Source organism: Eptesicus fuscus, chromosome 11 (genome assembly GCF_027574615.1).
Source record: "Eptesicus fuscus isolate TK198812 chromosome 11, DD_ASM_mEF_20220401, whole genome shotgun sequence".
Lineage (NCBI taxonomy): Eukaryota > Metazoa > Chordata > Mammalia > Chiroptera > Vespertilionidae > Eptesicus > Eptesicus fuscus.
Genome location: NC_072483.1, coordinates 62,583,769 through 62,599,142, shown reverse-complemented (window position 1 = coordinate 62,599,142; position 15,374 = coordinate 62,583,769). Strand labels below are relative to the sequence as shown.

The following is a 15,374-nucleotide window of genomic DNA, read 5'->3' as shown; positions in this document are numbered from 1 at the left end:
TAAACACATACACATAAATGGTAGCATGTTCTGCACACAGTTCTACACTTGACCTATTTCACCTAAGCATCTGTTTAGGAGATAATGGCAAATATTTATTTAGCATTTAGTGTCAGACACTGTTTTAAACACTTGCAGGTTTTTTTTAATTTTTATTTTTTAGCACTTGCAGTTTAATGTGTTAAGTGTTTGCAACAACCCAGGAAGTAGATAGAAATATCATTCCTATTCACATCATATAGATGAGGAAAGTGAGATACAGAGAAGCTGAGTAAAGGAATCAAAATTCAGTTTCAGGCAATCTGGCCTCTCCAAGCTCCCAAGTACAACTGTGCTTTATATCTTCATAAACTAGGTTGACCATATGAAATTGCAGTTTTGTGATCAGAAATGGCTGAATTTTAGCAATTTCATATTATCTAACCTAATAAATAGAGTTGCCTCATTCTTTCAAACAACTGCATAGGATTCCATATATAGATGACCATGATTTTTCAATTAGTTTTATTGGTTGATACTAAGCTGGTTTCTATATTTTGCTTTTACAAAAATACAGTGCTGCTGTTAAAGATCTTTCTGCTTATATAATTTTTCACAAATGTCAAAAGAGCAATTGTTGTGTCAAAGGTTATGGACATTTAAATATACTTTGAGAAATTGCCTTGCAGAGATTATACCATTTTGCACTTTCAGGGGCAATGTGTGAGGATGTGTGTAAACATATGAGAGTTTCCCCCACACCCTATGGATGGGTGCATTTGAGTTTTATACATGTGATAGTTTGGTAGTAAGGTGTTCAGCTGCATGGAATCCTGGCACACATAATGCAGTTAGCCCTGATTTCTGTTTTTCCAGTATTAGAATATATTAATTTAGATTTTGAGACTTCATAATATAGCTTAATTGTGATCTCAGAGGCATTATTCAACAATTTAACGGGTTACTCGGTGGTGAAAGTTTTTTATTTAACGGGTTACTCGGTGGTGAAATTTTAATTGTGATCTCAGAGGCATTATTCAACAATTTAACGGGTTACTCGGTGGTGAAAGATAAGTTAATGCATTGTTTCAACCAGCTTTTTAAAAATACAGTTAGAAATAAGTATTTTCGAGTTGGGTGTCTTACTATAATTTTTAGTTATTGGTTAAATCTTAAATTTTCAGTTTTGAAATTATATGATTATAGATTGTATATCTCTCAAATGCAAAGAAAAAAAGTAATTACATTAATAAGTTTGTAAAATTTACCTGAAAGAGACAAATAATGAAGACAGGTAGTGAGAAAGTGACCCATATATTAAAATAAATTCAATAATGAAAGTAGAAGTTTTCCACCAACTACATGTCAATTTCTTTAAAAGGTATAGCTATCACATAATTGAGTTTGAATCAAAATAGCAAATTAGGATTTCACAGTGGAAAACAATTTGGGTGAAAAATATTAGTTGGGGAAAAAAACATTTCAACCCTTAAGTCTCACTTCTTGCCCTTATCCAGGAGTGTCCTTGGCAATAGCCATGCCTAAGTTGCATTTTCCTCAGTGCACCACACATCTGAACTTGTGCACAAATGTCTGTTAGGTTCTAAGGATATAGGAAGTATTCATGTACGGATATATTCCAACATTTTCTGTGCTTAAAACTGTTGTGAGCCAAAACCGGTTTGGCTCAGTGGATAGAGCGTCGGCCTGCAGACTGATAGGTCCCAGGTTCGATTCCGGTCAAGGGCATGTACCTTGGTTGTGGGCACATCCCCAGTGCGGGGTGTGCAGGAGGCAGCTGATCGATGTTTCTCTCTCATCAATGTTTCTAGCTCTCTATCCCTCTCCCTTCCTCTCTGTAAAAAATCAATAAAATATATTAAAAAAAAACTGTTGTGAAATCTCCTTCAAATTAAATTAAAATTGATCCTTGAACGATGTAGGTGTTAGGGGTATCGACTACCCATGCACTTGAAAATCTGCTTATAACTGCTGTATTTTATAGATCATTTTTCAAGGTTATTATACTCTTGCTTCAATTTTTCCTAAGTTCTATAAACATATTTTTGATTTCCAGACCTCCTGTCTTCCTCTTGTTTGTGATTGCCCACCCATTACTGTCTTACTGTACTGGACCCTATTCCAGATTGGTTGTGGGGTTCAAGTGTAGGTGAAGACTGATTGGGGTTTTGTTTATTTTTTTCAAGCATTTCCTCCCTCTCTCCATTAAGGTAGCTGGTCTTAAGTAGATTCTTTTTTGGCCCTTCCCCATCTACGTCCAATTCATGTCATTCTATTAACTACTACTTGGAGTTGCTGATTCACTTTGGTGAGCAGAATGAGGCAAAAATGATCATTCATTTTGCTCTTTATCATGCTACTCTTGATTCAGACCTTTTTGTGACTCCCTCTCATTTCTACTAATTTAAGGACCCTTTCAAATCAGATCTCTTACCTAGTTTTCTCTATTATGATGCATATTTACCATGTCTGCTTTGGATATATACAGATTTAGAGTTTAATATTTCTTCACAGAATCTAGCATAGTGTAAGGCTTTGGTTGCCAATGTTTGTTGATCTGAAATGTTTATTTGAAATTTTTAGCTAAAATCAGGATTTGGATCATCTTAGTATGTTGTGTAGTTAGGGTTTCCCATTGTTATTAATAATTATATGCATTTTATAGATGCAACGGGAGACGGGGAGAAGCACCATGTAGTTTTATCTGTTTTATCCATTTTTTCCTTTCTTTTTAATTTTTTTTTTTGGCAGAGAAACTTTTCCATGTCTGTAAATAGTGCCGCTGTCCTGCGATTGACAGGACGAGGAGGAGGAACAGTGGTGGGGGCTCCTAGAGGTCGAAGTTCTTCAAGAGGGCGAGGTGAGCTTTTATCTGAAAAAGTAATAATGGAGGAGGAGGAGGCGGAGGATAGGAAATCACTTTAAAAATATTTTAATACTTGATTTTTAAAAAAACTGCTCTTTGACATTAACTGCATACTAAATGTCCTGAACATTTGCTTTCTGAACCATTTTTTAAAATGTATTTTTATTGATTTCAGAGAGGAAGGGAGAGTGTGAGAGATAGAAACATCAATGATGAGATAGAGTCATTGATTGGCTGCCTCCTGTACTCCCCCTACTGGGGATTGAACCTGCAATCCATGCATGTGCCCTGACTGGGAATCGAACCGTGACCTCCTGGTTCAAAGGTTGACACTCAACCACTGAGCCATACCAGCCGGGCCTGAGATATTTCTTGATGTGTCTGCTTCACAACCCCTGATGTGGAACAGAGGAGGGTAATTCTAGCTTAGAGATTTGAGTGTGAAGCATTCTAGATGGTCCTAGTTAACTTTTGCAAATCTTTGTCCCCAGGGAGTTTTGCACTTGGAGAGCCAGAGTTTCATGAAGTGCCTTGGCTGCTGGAGCAGCACCAAAGTCCCTGCAGGCCTCTGTGATGCAGGGCTTCTATATAAGCCACGTATCAAGGGTGTCCCAGCCCCAGAGAGACTTCAGTAAAAGTGGTCTCATCAAAACTAGGGCTGTTTTAGGGGGTAGAATAAAAAATAGTTATGTAGCATTCATTTAACCTACATTTTACAGATTTGTGTCTTGTCTTAGAAGAACAATTCCTATTTCAATATTGTTTTTTTTTGATATCTGCTCTCTATTTTGGGTTTGTTGATTTTCTGCTACTTAAGGGCATTCTTGATGTTTATAATATAAATATTTACTTGAGCACTTACCTTTAAGTTGGCTAAATCATAGTAGTAGTCTAAACGTCCCTTGTCATTTTATTTAAGAGATGCTTTAGAAATGCAAGAATTGGGTATCTGCAATGGCAAAGGACATTGTGTCTGCATATCGCACCACCCAGATTGGCTTGATTATGCGTGTGGAGCATCTAAATTCTTTTTAATAATTTTTTTTATTGATTTCAGAGAGGATGGGAGAGGGAGAGAGAGATAGAAACATCAATCATGAGAGAGAATCATTGATAGGCTGCCTCCTGCAGGCCCCCTAATGGGGATTGAGCCCGCAACCCAAGTATATGCCCTTGACTGGAATCAAGCCTGGGACCCTTCAGTCCGAAGGCCAATGCTCTATCCACTGAGCCAGACCAGCTAGGGCTAAATTCTTTTTTCTTAAAGTTGTGTCTTATGAATAGATTAATTTATACTCAGTCTTTATAGAGACCGTATTTAATTGTGCATTCCTGTGAAGAGGTTTCTTTTAGTAGTCCATTCAGAATGTGGAATGCGTGTATTATAAATAATGTAAAGGTTAATGAACACTCAACTTGTAGGCTTGTTACTATTACTGAGTTATATTTGTTGTATATGGTTTTTTCTTCTGAATTATTTGTCAGTCTCTAGAACGGTGGTTTTTAACCTGGGGAGTTAGAATCATCTGTAAAACTTAAAGACACCCTTCTGTGAGAGACTACTTTGATGATGAAATAAGGTGTGTGTGTGCTTCAAAAGCTCCACACACCATTGATATTTCCAAGTGCATTTAGGTTCCATTGATCTAGAATTCGTCTTGAGATGTGTGCATCTATCTTGGTGGTGTGATAGTGTTTTGGAGATGGCTCCAATCTGCTATTTGGTGTTTCCTGTATTTCTCTGTAGTGGCCTGGCAGCAAGGAGAGGTTGCATGTTCTCAGCTTTGTCTCCAGTGCTTTTCAGGGTGAGACATAGAGAGATCTTATTAATCAAAAAGTGTGGCCCACAAGCCAGCTGTTTTATGTGCCTCAAAAGTGACTATCAACTGTGTGTGCTGCAAATACTAGCCAGTCTCTCTAACAGGCTTAAACAAAATTCCATATTGAGGAACAAATGAGGGATTGATAAATTTCTCATTTCTCCCTGCTTTCTAGTTTCTTTGAAGTGTAGGGTTATCACACAGGATAGAAGTCTTACATTCACAATTTAAACAGGGCATGCACAAAAGATAGATACCGTGATGAAAGCTGTGAATTAACATTAGTGTGAAAGAATGGCTTGAAACTTAGTCAAATGAATGAACTGACTGTGAAAAATACTTCTAACACCACTGTCCCAATTGTGATTCTTTTGAATGGATATGGTTTTATCATCACTCATTATTTAATTTTAACTTGTTGGTTAAATAATGATTATTATGTCTTTTTTTCTTCCATTTTTTTTTTTTTTTTTTGCATGGGCAGAGCTAATATTAGATGATAATCCTGCCTCTTTCCAACTTGAGGGAACTTTGACTTGAAAATTGACTGATTTCCCAACTTCTAAAGATTACAAACTAGTAAAATTTAAACAAACAAAAGGGGGGGGGGGACAGTATAGTTGTCATCTTTCTATTTTATCTGGTTAAGATGTTTAATAATAAAGCAGATTCACATAGCTGTCAGCCACTGTCTTCATTAAAAGGAAATAATATTTTAATCCCTCAAAAGAATAGTGTGAAATCTCAGGTAATAGGTCAGTCCTTCAATTTGAGCTTTATGAAAGATTAATGTTCTATTTACTTGCTCCTTATCTGGGAAGTACACTTATAAAGGATTATGGACCTTGTGCACTTTGAAGGTTATTTCTACTTTCTACAAGCTGGGACGCTCTAGAACCAATTTTTTTTTTAAATATATTTTATTGATTTTTTACAGAGAGGAAGAGAGAGGGATAGAGAGTTAGAAAGATCAATCAGCTGCCTCTTGCACACCCCCTACTGGGGATGTGCCCGCAACCAAGGTACATGCCCTTGACCGGAATCGAACCTGGGACCCTTGAGTCTGCAGGCCGACGCTCTATCCACTGAGCCAAACTGGTTTCGGCTAGAACCAATTGTTTTTATGTGCCCACTTATAAAGCTTTAGTCTCATAAGGAGTTCCAGTGCTCACCCTAGTCATAACTGGCAGAAAATCTTTTATCTGTGTTTTGCTTGTTTTTCGGGCAATCTGGAGGCTATTTTTCCTATTCGTACTGGTATGTTTTTTAGAATAAAACACTTTTTTCAAGGTGATACATACTTAATGGCTTTCCAGAGAAAATTGTTCTCTAAAAGGACAGGGTACTGTTTTCCTTTCAACCTCAACATTATTGTAGGGATCATCCCAGTATTGTATAACAGTTTGTATTACACTGTTTTAGGACGACCTTAAATAAAATGTATACATTCCTAAGGAGAGAGTTACTGAAATTGAGAGTTGACTTTCAGTTAACTTAAGGTTGACACAACTAGAAGGTAAGTTTAAGGTAATTACAGTTCCGCCCTAGTCCTCACCTATGTTTTGCAAATGAAGACATGGATACTTGGACTATTAAGAAGGTACACATTGTTCCTAAGATTACCCACATATAATCCTGTCCGTTATTTTTGTATTTCCTAGTAAGATGTTAAAGTACAACTGTATTCTGAGTCAATTCTTGAGAAATTATAACCAAAATGTAGAAATACTGCCTGGATATTTGAAATAATTATTTAACTCAATTGTATTTAGCTCTGGAATGCATCCATGCTTTTATTCAAGACTCAACATCACTTTTCTTTGGGTGGTTTTACCCTGTTGGAGAAGTTGAGCTAGGGATGATGGCTTAGTTTTTGTCTAGGTATAAATACATCCCTAGACCCCCACTCTCCTTCAATTTTCAAGCCTGTTTGTTGGAAACATACGGTGCACATTAGTTGGGGAATCCTCACACTGTATAGAAAGTATAAAGCTCACAATTCATACTGTCTTTTGCCTCTAAACCCAGCAATTGTGTATATAACCTTCCTGACCCAAACTATGCAGCTATGTCATTTATATAAGTGGAATCACTTTTATGTGCATTGTTCTTCGGCATGCTTTTGTCTTTCAACAGAATAATGTAGTTTTTAAAAATATATATTTTTTTATTGATTTCAGAGAGAAAGGAAGAGAGAGAGAGAGATAGAAACATCAATGATGAATCATTGATTGGCTGCCTCCTACACACCCCTACTGGAGGTTGAGCCTGCAACCCGGGCATGTGCCATGTGCCCTTGACTGGAATCGAACCTGGGACTCTTCAGTCCACAGGCCAGCGCTCTATCCACTGAGTCAAACCAGCTAGGGCAATAATGTAGATTTTTTAAAAAGTGGCAGTACTTTATCTTTTGTGGCTTCATAGTGTTCTACTGAATTTTGTCAGAATTTATTTAACCAGTCCTTATTGATTATATATTGTGTTTTTTAATTACAGTGAACATTTTTTATATGTATGCATTTGCATGTTTATGAGATTATTTCTATTAGGATAAATTCTAAGTTAGAATTGTTGAGTCAAATTTTTATAGATCTAACCAATTGCCTTTAGTAAAGGCCAGTTTACACTTGAACCACTAGAGCTCCTAAATTCCTACATCCACACATTCTTATTAGCTCTGTGGTTTGAATTTCTTTGTGATACTTTTCTTTAAGGTTTGAGCAAAAAGGAAAGTGCCTTTGGTTTCTGTGGAATATCCTTTAAGGAGTTAGTTTATAAAATGTATGGTTTAAAGTTGACCCTATTAAATTATTCTTTCTCTGGAGTTAAATTATTTTTATATTTGTACTTGGCTTTTATACTTTATCTGCTCTCTTTGTAAACTCCAAATCTTCCATTTTTGTTGAAAATAATAAAAATTTTAACTTGTAGTAATTGTTTAGTAATCACCTTAGAATTTCACTATTGGACTTTTTATTAAAGAGCTTAATATTGACACTGTTTCTTGTTCAGGACTGGGACTGGGACTCTTATACCAGTTTACTAACTTGTTTCTTTCAACCTCCTGTGGTCTAGCTACTTCAGTGCCATCGTTGGTCTCACAGGTAAAGATCCATTGGGCCTCGCTAAATAGTTAAATGTATACATTCTGCTTTGTATAGAGACAGAACTTCAAAGATTAATCTTTGGTGTTAAACATGTGCCAAATGTTGACATTTGATTATCATTTTTTCTATTTTCTTATTTTCAGGCAGAGGCAGAGGTGAATGTGGTTTTTACCAAAGAAGCTTTGATGAAGTAGAGGGTGTGTTTGGTCGAGGAGGTAGCAGGGAAATGCATAGGTCGCAGAGCTGGGAGGAAAGGTAACTAAATATTCCACATCTTCGTATAAAGGTTACTTGGTGTAAAAAACTTCTGTTCTGCTTTTTGTAGAGGAGAAGCCACTTGGTACAATTACAAGTTTTCTTCTTTTTTTAATCCTCACTTGAGGATTTGTCCATTGATTTTAGAGAGAGAGAGAGAGAGAGAGAGAGAGAGAGAGAGAGAGAGAGAGAGAGACAGAGAGAGACAGAGACAGACATTGATCTGTTGCCTCCTGTAAACACAATCTAGGTATGTGCCCTGACTGACTGGGTATTGAACCTGAAACCTTTTAGTGTATGGGACAGTGCTCCAACTGAGCCACCCTGCCAGGGCACAAGTTTTCATTTTTTAAAAGTGCTGTTAATTATTGAATGTCAAGCTATATGTAAGAAAATTTAAATGATCTTTATTTAAAAGGAGCATTTTAGGTAAATAGATTATTTATCTGCTTAGATATTTAATAGTTAATTAGATTTGCTATTTGACGAGCGCTCAGTGGGATGCATTGATATTTTCTCATTTGTTGCAGTTAAAAGATCTTCTCTATATTGTTTGTGAAAAAGATGTATGTGCATAGAAGTCCACTGTGATGATATTTATAATATGAAATAACTGGAAGCAAGTCAAACAGCAATATCAGCATGGTTTTTAATATAATGATGTATCCACACAATTAATTCTTTATAACCATTAAAGTTAGGTTGATTTTGAAAATATTTAATGATGTGGGAAAAACACATTGTTAAACATCTAAAAATTGTGCAGCATGTATTTAAAATAAGCATATATCTAATTTAAAAATATGTCTAATTAAAAAATAACATTTCTGTGTCAGTAGAAGCTAACTATTGTATGTGAGATGATGGATATTTTTGTTTTCATACTTGCTTTTCTGTAGTTTCCAAATGTTAGGCAATAACCATTTATTTGTTTTATAATTTGAAAGATAAAGAAATGCTACTAAAGAAACATAGGAAAGTGTGTGTTGTGGATGCGAAATCTGTATATTACCCTCAAATCTTGTTTGAAACTTATCTTTTCTAGGGGTGACAGACGTTTTGAAAAACCAGGACGAAAAGATGTAGGTAAGGCTTTCTTACTGTTTTGAGGTATTTTTATTTGGATTTCCATGATACTAGTTTTTATTTATTATTATTTTTTTTTTTACTAGTTTTTATTTATTATTTTATTTTACTACTAGAGGCCCGATGCATGAAATTCGTGCAAGAGTAGGCCTTCTTTCCCCCAGCTGCCGGCACCGGCTTCCCTCCGGCACTCGAGATCCAGGCTTCCCTTGCAATCCTGGCTTCATCCGGAAGGTCGTCAGGTCTAATTAGCATATTATGCTTTTATTATTATAGATTATTATTTTTATTTATTGATTTCAGAGAGGAGGGGAAAGGGAGAGAGAGAGAAGAAACATCAATGATAAGAGAGAATCATTTATCGGCTGCCTCCTACACTGCACGACCCCCACTGGGGATCAAGCCTACAACCAGGCATGTGCCTTGACCGGGAATCGAACTGTGACCTCCTGGTTCATAGATTGACGCTCAGCCACTGAGCCACACTGGCTGGGCCATGATACGGGTTTTTAACATGGCTCCCACATAGGATACATTTATTAAAAATTGACTCAGTTACCTGCACCTCTCCAGTAGATGGGGTTGTAGCATTGTTGCATTGGAATTTCATGGTCACTTAAGAGCTCTATTGTATGGAACCAGCGCTGTGGCATACAATCATTAGGATTTACTTGATTTTACTTTTTAGGTCTGTGTATTCTCTGCAAGGCATACATTTTTTTATTAAGGCTATGTTGTGAACTGAAATTTCAAGTTAGGAATCATTATTAACTTCTAGCATCTCAAAGGTGAAAAGAAAGAGAGAAAATGCTAGAATGTTGGCTTTTGTATAAGAGCAAAGGCTAAAATTATGAATGTTCTTACTTTAGTCACTTATTTGGTTTTTTTGATATATAATCTTTTTTTCTTGTTTTGAAATGAGAGCAGTCAAAATAAATTGTATATTTAAGGTACCCACTGAATTAAGACAAACATAGTAAGAGAACAGAATTTCATTGTTTATGGTGAATTAATCAGTTTATATTAAAGATCTATAATGTTAAGAAGGGCTTTCTGACTGATTAAAGGTACTGCCTTACAAACTGCCAGTAGGTATTATTAATATCAGAGAAAAGTTCCAATTCATAGTAACATTACAGTTACGAAAATTACTATACAAATTCCAAATTCCTAGAAGTACCAGGCAAGTTCTTCAGGGCATGATTCTGATAGTGGTAAACATTTCTCAAAAATACATGTTAGATATGCAAATATCATTCACAGACTGATTTACAGATTTTTTAAAAAAAACTAAGTAGTTACAGTACCACTTTGCATCACTGTTTCCATATCAAAACTCATTTTAACATCAGATATTTAAGTTTCTCATTTATTATGATGGCATTAGGAATATAAATAAGAAGCCATTAAATGGGTGTAGCATGAAGAAGTTTGGAACAGACTGGGTAGATAACTTATTGGTAGCTGAATGGCTTTACTCATATTGTAGACCAGGGGTGGGCAACGTCCGGTGCCCACGAAATCATTTGGTCAGGCCCTGCCAAGGCATTAGGGGTGAGTTAATTAAATGTTTGACCAAATATAGCAGGCTAATTTTTAAGTTGATAATCTTGTATGGCCCGTGAATGATGTTAGAAATATCCAAATGGCCCTTTGCAGAAAAAAGGTTCCCCACTCTCTTGTAGACTATTGGATAGGTACTATCTTGGGGGATTTGTCAGGACCTCTGCTCCCATCCTTGTTTGATTCAATACCTTTCCCAGTGAATGCAGAGAGGTAATGAAGAACAGTTTAAAGAGTACAGGGTTTGGAGTCAGAAGATCACGAGTAACCTAAGCTCACAGATATTCAGTAATATCATAATAAATGGAGCTGGAAATGTTTTACATAATTATTGGGATTAAATAAGAGTGTGTGAACTAATTTATTAATTTAATGATTATTGAGTTCCTATTCATATAGTCCTTGTGCTAGATGGTAAATAATTATTTCTTTTCACTGGATGACAATGTTGGTGTGTGATCAGATTTTCAAGTCATTTATGTCTAGAGGGATAGCTATAGAGAGGAATAGTTGGGACTTGGGGTCAGAATTAAGGTGGAACAAAAGACCAGATTTAATCAGATGGAAGTTTAACAACAGAAAATGCAGTTTTGCATAAACTCCACAACTTAATATAGGGAACAGTTGTGTAACAGCAGCCTTCTGGGGAAAGGCACAGCCCTTTTAGCTAACTGCTTGATGTTAATCAGTAGTGCCAGTGTGTTCAAGTACAGCATTTACTAGAACTAAAGTGTCCTCAATGAACTTCAGTATTGTGTTCAGTACTGGAGCCACACCTTGAAAGGATCCATACATTGGAATAGGATGATTGGGCATTTGAAGCCCCGTGGTGGGGAATGCATGAAGGAAATGCGTCTATTTACATGCGAGACAAGATTGTGGACAGGAAAGAGTAGAGGAGAGTTTATAGGATCACTGTCTGCAAATATTTGTGTAAGAGAGGAATTTGACTTGATTTGTATGAATCTAACGGGCAGATTTAAGGAGGCAGATATTTGACAGTCATAAAAAGATCTAATAGAGTTGTCTGAAAATGACTTGGATTGCCTAGTAGTGAGTTCCCTGTCATAGGAATAGCTTGATTTTAACTGCTTGAGAGTCACACTTCGGTGGTTTGGACTAGATGAGTGTAAAGATCCTTTTATCATTATTTGCCTTTCTCACATTTTAACTCTTTAATTCAGTAGGGTAATTTTCCCAATCATCCACTGTTAAGAATATAGCCTCTTTTCTTTGCAAAGGCTAAGAAAAGGTATATTTTTTAAAAGGCAGGTTCCATAAAAACTAAATTGATGTGAAATGGTTAAGAATATTAAGAAAGTGTTTCCTACTAAAATATCAGGGCATCTTCTACAAATACATATTCAAATATATAATAGTGGCTTTTTGATAAGATGCTCACTTTCAAGTTATTAACTGTGTTAATTATTCTGAGCTCTTTTTGTAAGTAATTCACTTTTGTTGAAAATATTTGCTCATAATTGTATTTTATACTGTTCAGGAACACAGTACTAAACTAGTTTGTTGGGACACTGATATACTATTGATAAATTGTGAGGTGTCCTATGACATTAAATTAAGATAATTTGAGTACTGAAGATTCCAGAATGATTTTTTTTTTAAATTGAAGTTGGTCCTTATGTATTTGCTTCTTATGTGGAAAGAAATGGGTGTAATTAGAGATACCTGGGTAAGAATCAGGCATAACCCTTGTGAACACCCATGGGAGAATGTGGAAAGAGGCCTGTGATAATGGATTCCTATTCAATGGGAATTGATTGCTCCATAGGGGGAGATCAGTTCTAGTGATCATCTTGTATGATTCTGTGAGGATGAAATGAAAAGATGATTAAGAAATATGAAATGGTCCAAATGATACCAATAGGTTCATAGCCCAGTTTAACACTAGTTAGTGCATTTGGTGTGAAATACTTTGAAGAACACCAAAAGCAGTTTTTGGTTATTAGGTCTCTGTTGGCAGTAATATGGATTTGTATATAAATAAAACTAGGCCTTTTGATTTTTAGTATCTTCTTGTCTTCAATTTGTTGGCACTATCATGGTATTATGCATTGGTTTCCAGAAGCACTATTTAAGTTGATCTAACGTGGTCTTCCTGATAATGTATCCGAGATACATCACTGAGCTCCCAGGTGATCCAGGTTATTGAGCTGTGCAGCCGGGAAGTATGAGCTACTATTTCCATCTCCCAGTAATTTCCGCCCTCTTTTCTATTTGCACTCCATTCTCCTGAAATGATAACGGCATCTTTGCAGAAAACTTAATCCTTTTTTGTTTTTTGTTTTTTTGGTTAATCCTCACCCAAGGATATTTTTTCATTGATTTTTTAGGGAGAGTGGAAGAGAGAGGGAAAGATAGAAACATCGATGTGAGAGAAGCACATTGATTGGTTGCCTCCTGCATGAGCCCTGACCAGGGCCTGGGCCAGGGAGAAGCCTGCAACTGAGGTACGTGCCCTTGACCAGAATCGAACCCAGTACCCTTTGGTCCCCAGGCCGGCGCTCTTAGAAAACTTAATCCTTAATGTAAAAACTGTGATTCTTTTAAGTGAAAGAATTATGAACAGTGCTTTTGGAAGCTTTCAACCCCCTAGACCAGTGGTTTTCAACTGATGTGCTATGCCATACTGGTGTGCTGCAAGAATTTTTGAAACATGCAATACTTGACTACTTAGTCAGGGGCACTGACCTCTTTTTGCTTACTTAGATTGTCAAAAATAAAAAAGACAACTGCCTGGCCAGGTGGCTTGGCTAGTTGGATCGTTATCCCGTACACCACAAGGTTGTGGGTTTGATTCCCAAACAGGGCACATACCTAGGTTGGGGGTTTGATCCCTAGTTGGGGCTCATATGGGAGGCAACCGCTTGATGTTTCTCTCCCACATCGATGTTTCTCTCTCCCTTTCTCTCTCTCTTTCTTTCTCTCCCTTCTCTCTCTCTCTCAAAAAAAAAAACAAAAAACAACAAAAAACAAAAACACTATAAACATATCCTCAGGTGAAGATTAAAAAAAAAAAAAAGCAGAAAGAAGAGACACAACAAGACACACAGAAATGACAACAGCCAACACAACAATAGCCATCAGTGTGAATGAATCAAAACTACACCATTGTTGTTTTTTTGTCAGATTGGCAAAAAATATAATACTTTTTTTTGGTGTGCCGTAGAATTTTAGTAATTAGTTTATGTATGCCGTGAAATTAAAAAGGTTGAAAATCGCTGCCCTAGATAAAAGTTTTTTATTGCATTTCTTGTCTATTTTTTAAACATTTTAAAAATAGCGTTAGTGTACCAACTAGAGGGGTTTTTTATTTGGTCGGGGTGGGTGCAGGGGTAAGTCATTCTAGTTTTCAGATACAAAGTTAATGTGTAAATAGTGTACTTCAATGGAGAATTTACTGCATCTGTAAGGGAGGCTTAGATCCCAGATCTTTCTCATTCCCTTTGTTTTTTCATTTTGGGAAATTTTACTTAACTGTTGGAATTGTGATCTATGAAAATTACATAGAACTCTTAGGAAAAAACATACCATGTAAATCTTGATATAACTTTTATTTTCACAGGTTAGGTGAATCTTATTACTTTATTATAGAAATAGGAATTACTGCTGTCTAATTGTTACAATAATTTTGGGTCGAAAAAAATCTGTTGGTCTGGGTAGTACTTAAATTAAGAATGCTTAAGATTTTCAAAGAGCCAAAGTTCACAATAATAAGTTTCTGTGTCCTTGATATTCTTCTGCTATTACCAGTCTTAGACACTCCAAAATTCTTCTTAATTTCTTTTCCTTTTGGTCAAAGAGAAAAATGTGACTTGCTGCTGTGCCCTGCTCTTCACAACTGCTTGCTTTTCCTCAGCTAGTATTTATTTCAAGAGCTTATTCCTGCATGGGTCATCACCAGGAGGGAGGGTTAATCTTTCACTTTTCCCACATAAACCTGAATAAGGGAAATTTCAGAAAAGAAGAGCAACCACAAATCTATTTGAAATTTGATAGGGTGACTTACTTGGTTCTTGTTTAGAGGACAGTTTGATTTTTTATTGAAATGAAAAGTATACAAAGGATAGTCTTAAACTGGATGTGTAAGGGAAAGGGCTCATCTTAGTATATATAAAGTAAAAATTGAAGCAGAGAAAGCATAATTTTCAGGGGATATTAGATTTGGAAATAAATAATAGATTTATCTAGTCCAGCCTCCTACTGGTGAATAAACACTCATTTTTTGTTTATAGAAAAAACTATTTCAAGTTGGAAACAGGAATTTGGGGTTGAAAATACTTCATTGCCTAATTATTTTTTGCTTTATCTATTGGAGACTTTTTCCTAGTTGAATTACATCTAACTAAACCTTTATGTTTATAAAACCTTAAAATATATAAATGTACATTTATGAGTTACTTAGAGCTATCATTTTTTTTATATATACCATTGAATGAATCATAGGTAGGAAGGGAATATTTTTACTTAGGTTGCAAGCCACTTAATGAGCAGTTTATTATACTTTTTAAATTACTATTTTATTGTTATGCAGTTAGCTTTAACGTAGATATAATTTTGAATCTCCTTATCAAAAGTACCCCCACAGGTTCCATTTGGGCTGGAGCTTATCTTATTTTTTTTCTAATCACATTCTGCTGCAAATGTATGAACATGTGA

The 15,374-nt window shown here is 35.9% G+C and overlaps 1 protein-coding gene across 5 annotated transcripts in view; it reads left to right on the top strand.

Annotated features, from left to right (window-relative positions):
* Window positions 1–15,374, top strand: part of GIGYF2 (GRB10 interacting GYF protein 2) — a 123,698-nt gene that overhangs the window by 43,255 nt on the left and 65,069 nt on the right. For all 5 annotated transcript variants that reach the window (XM_028140572.2, XM_028140570.2, XM_028140569.2 and 2 more), the window contains exons 7-9: window positions 2,752–2,860; window positions 7,937–8,048; window positions 9,094–9,134. In XM_028140572.2, coding sequence (XP_027996373.2) covers window positions 2,752–2,860; window positions 7,937–8,048; window positions 9,094–9,134 — 262 coding nt within the window. The remainder of the gene's footprint in view (window positions 1–2,751; window positions 2,861–7,936; window positions 8,049–9,093; window positions 9,135–15,374) is intronic.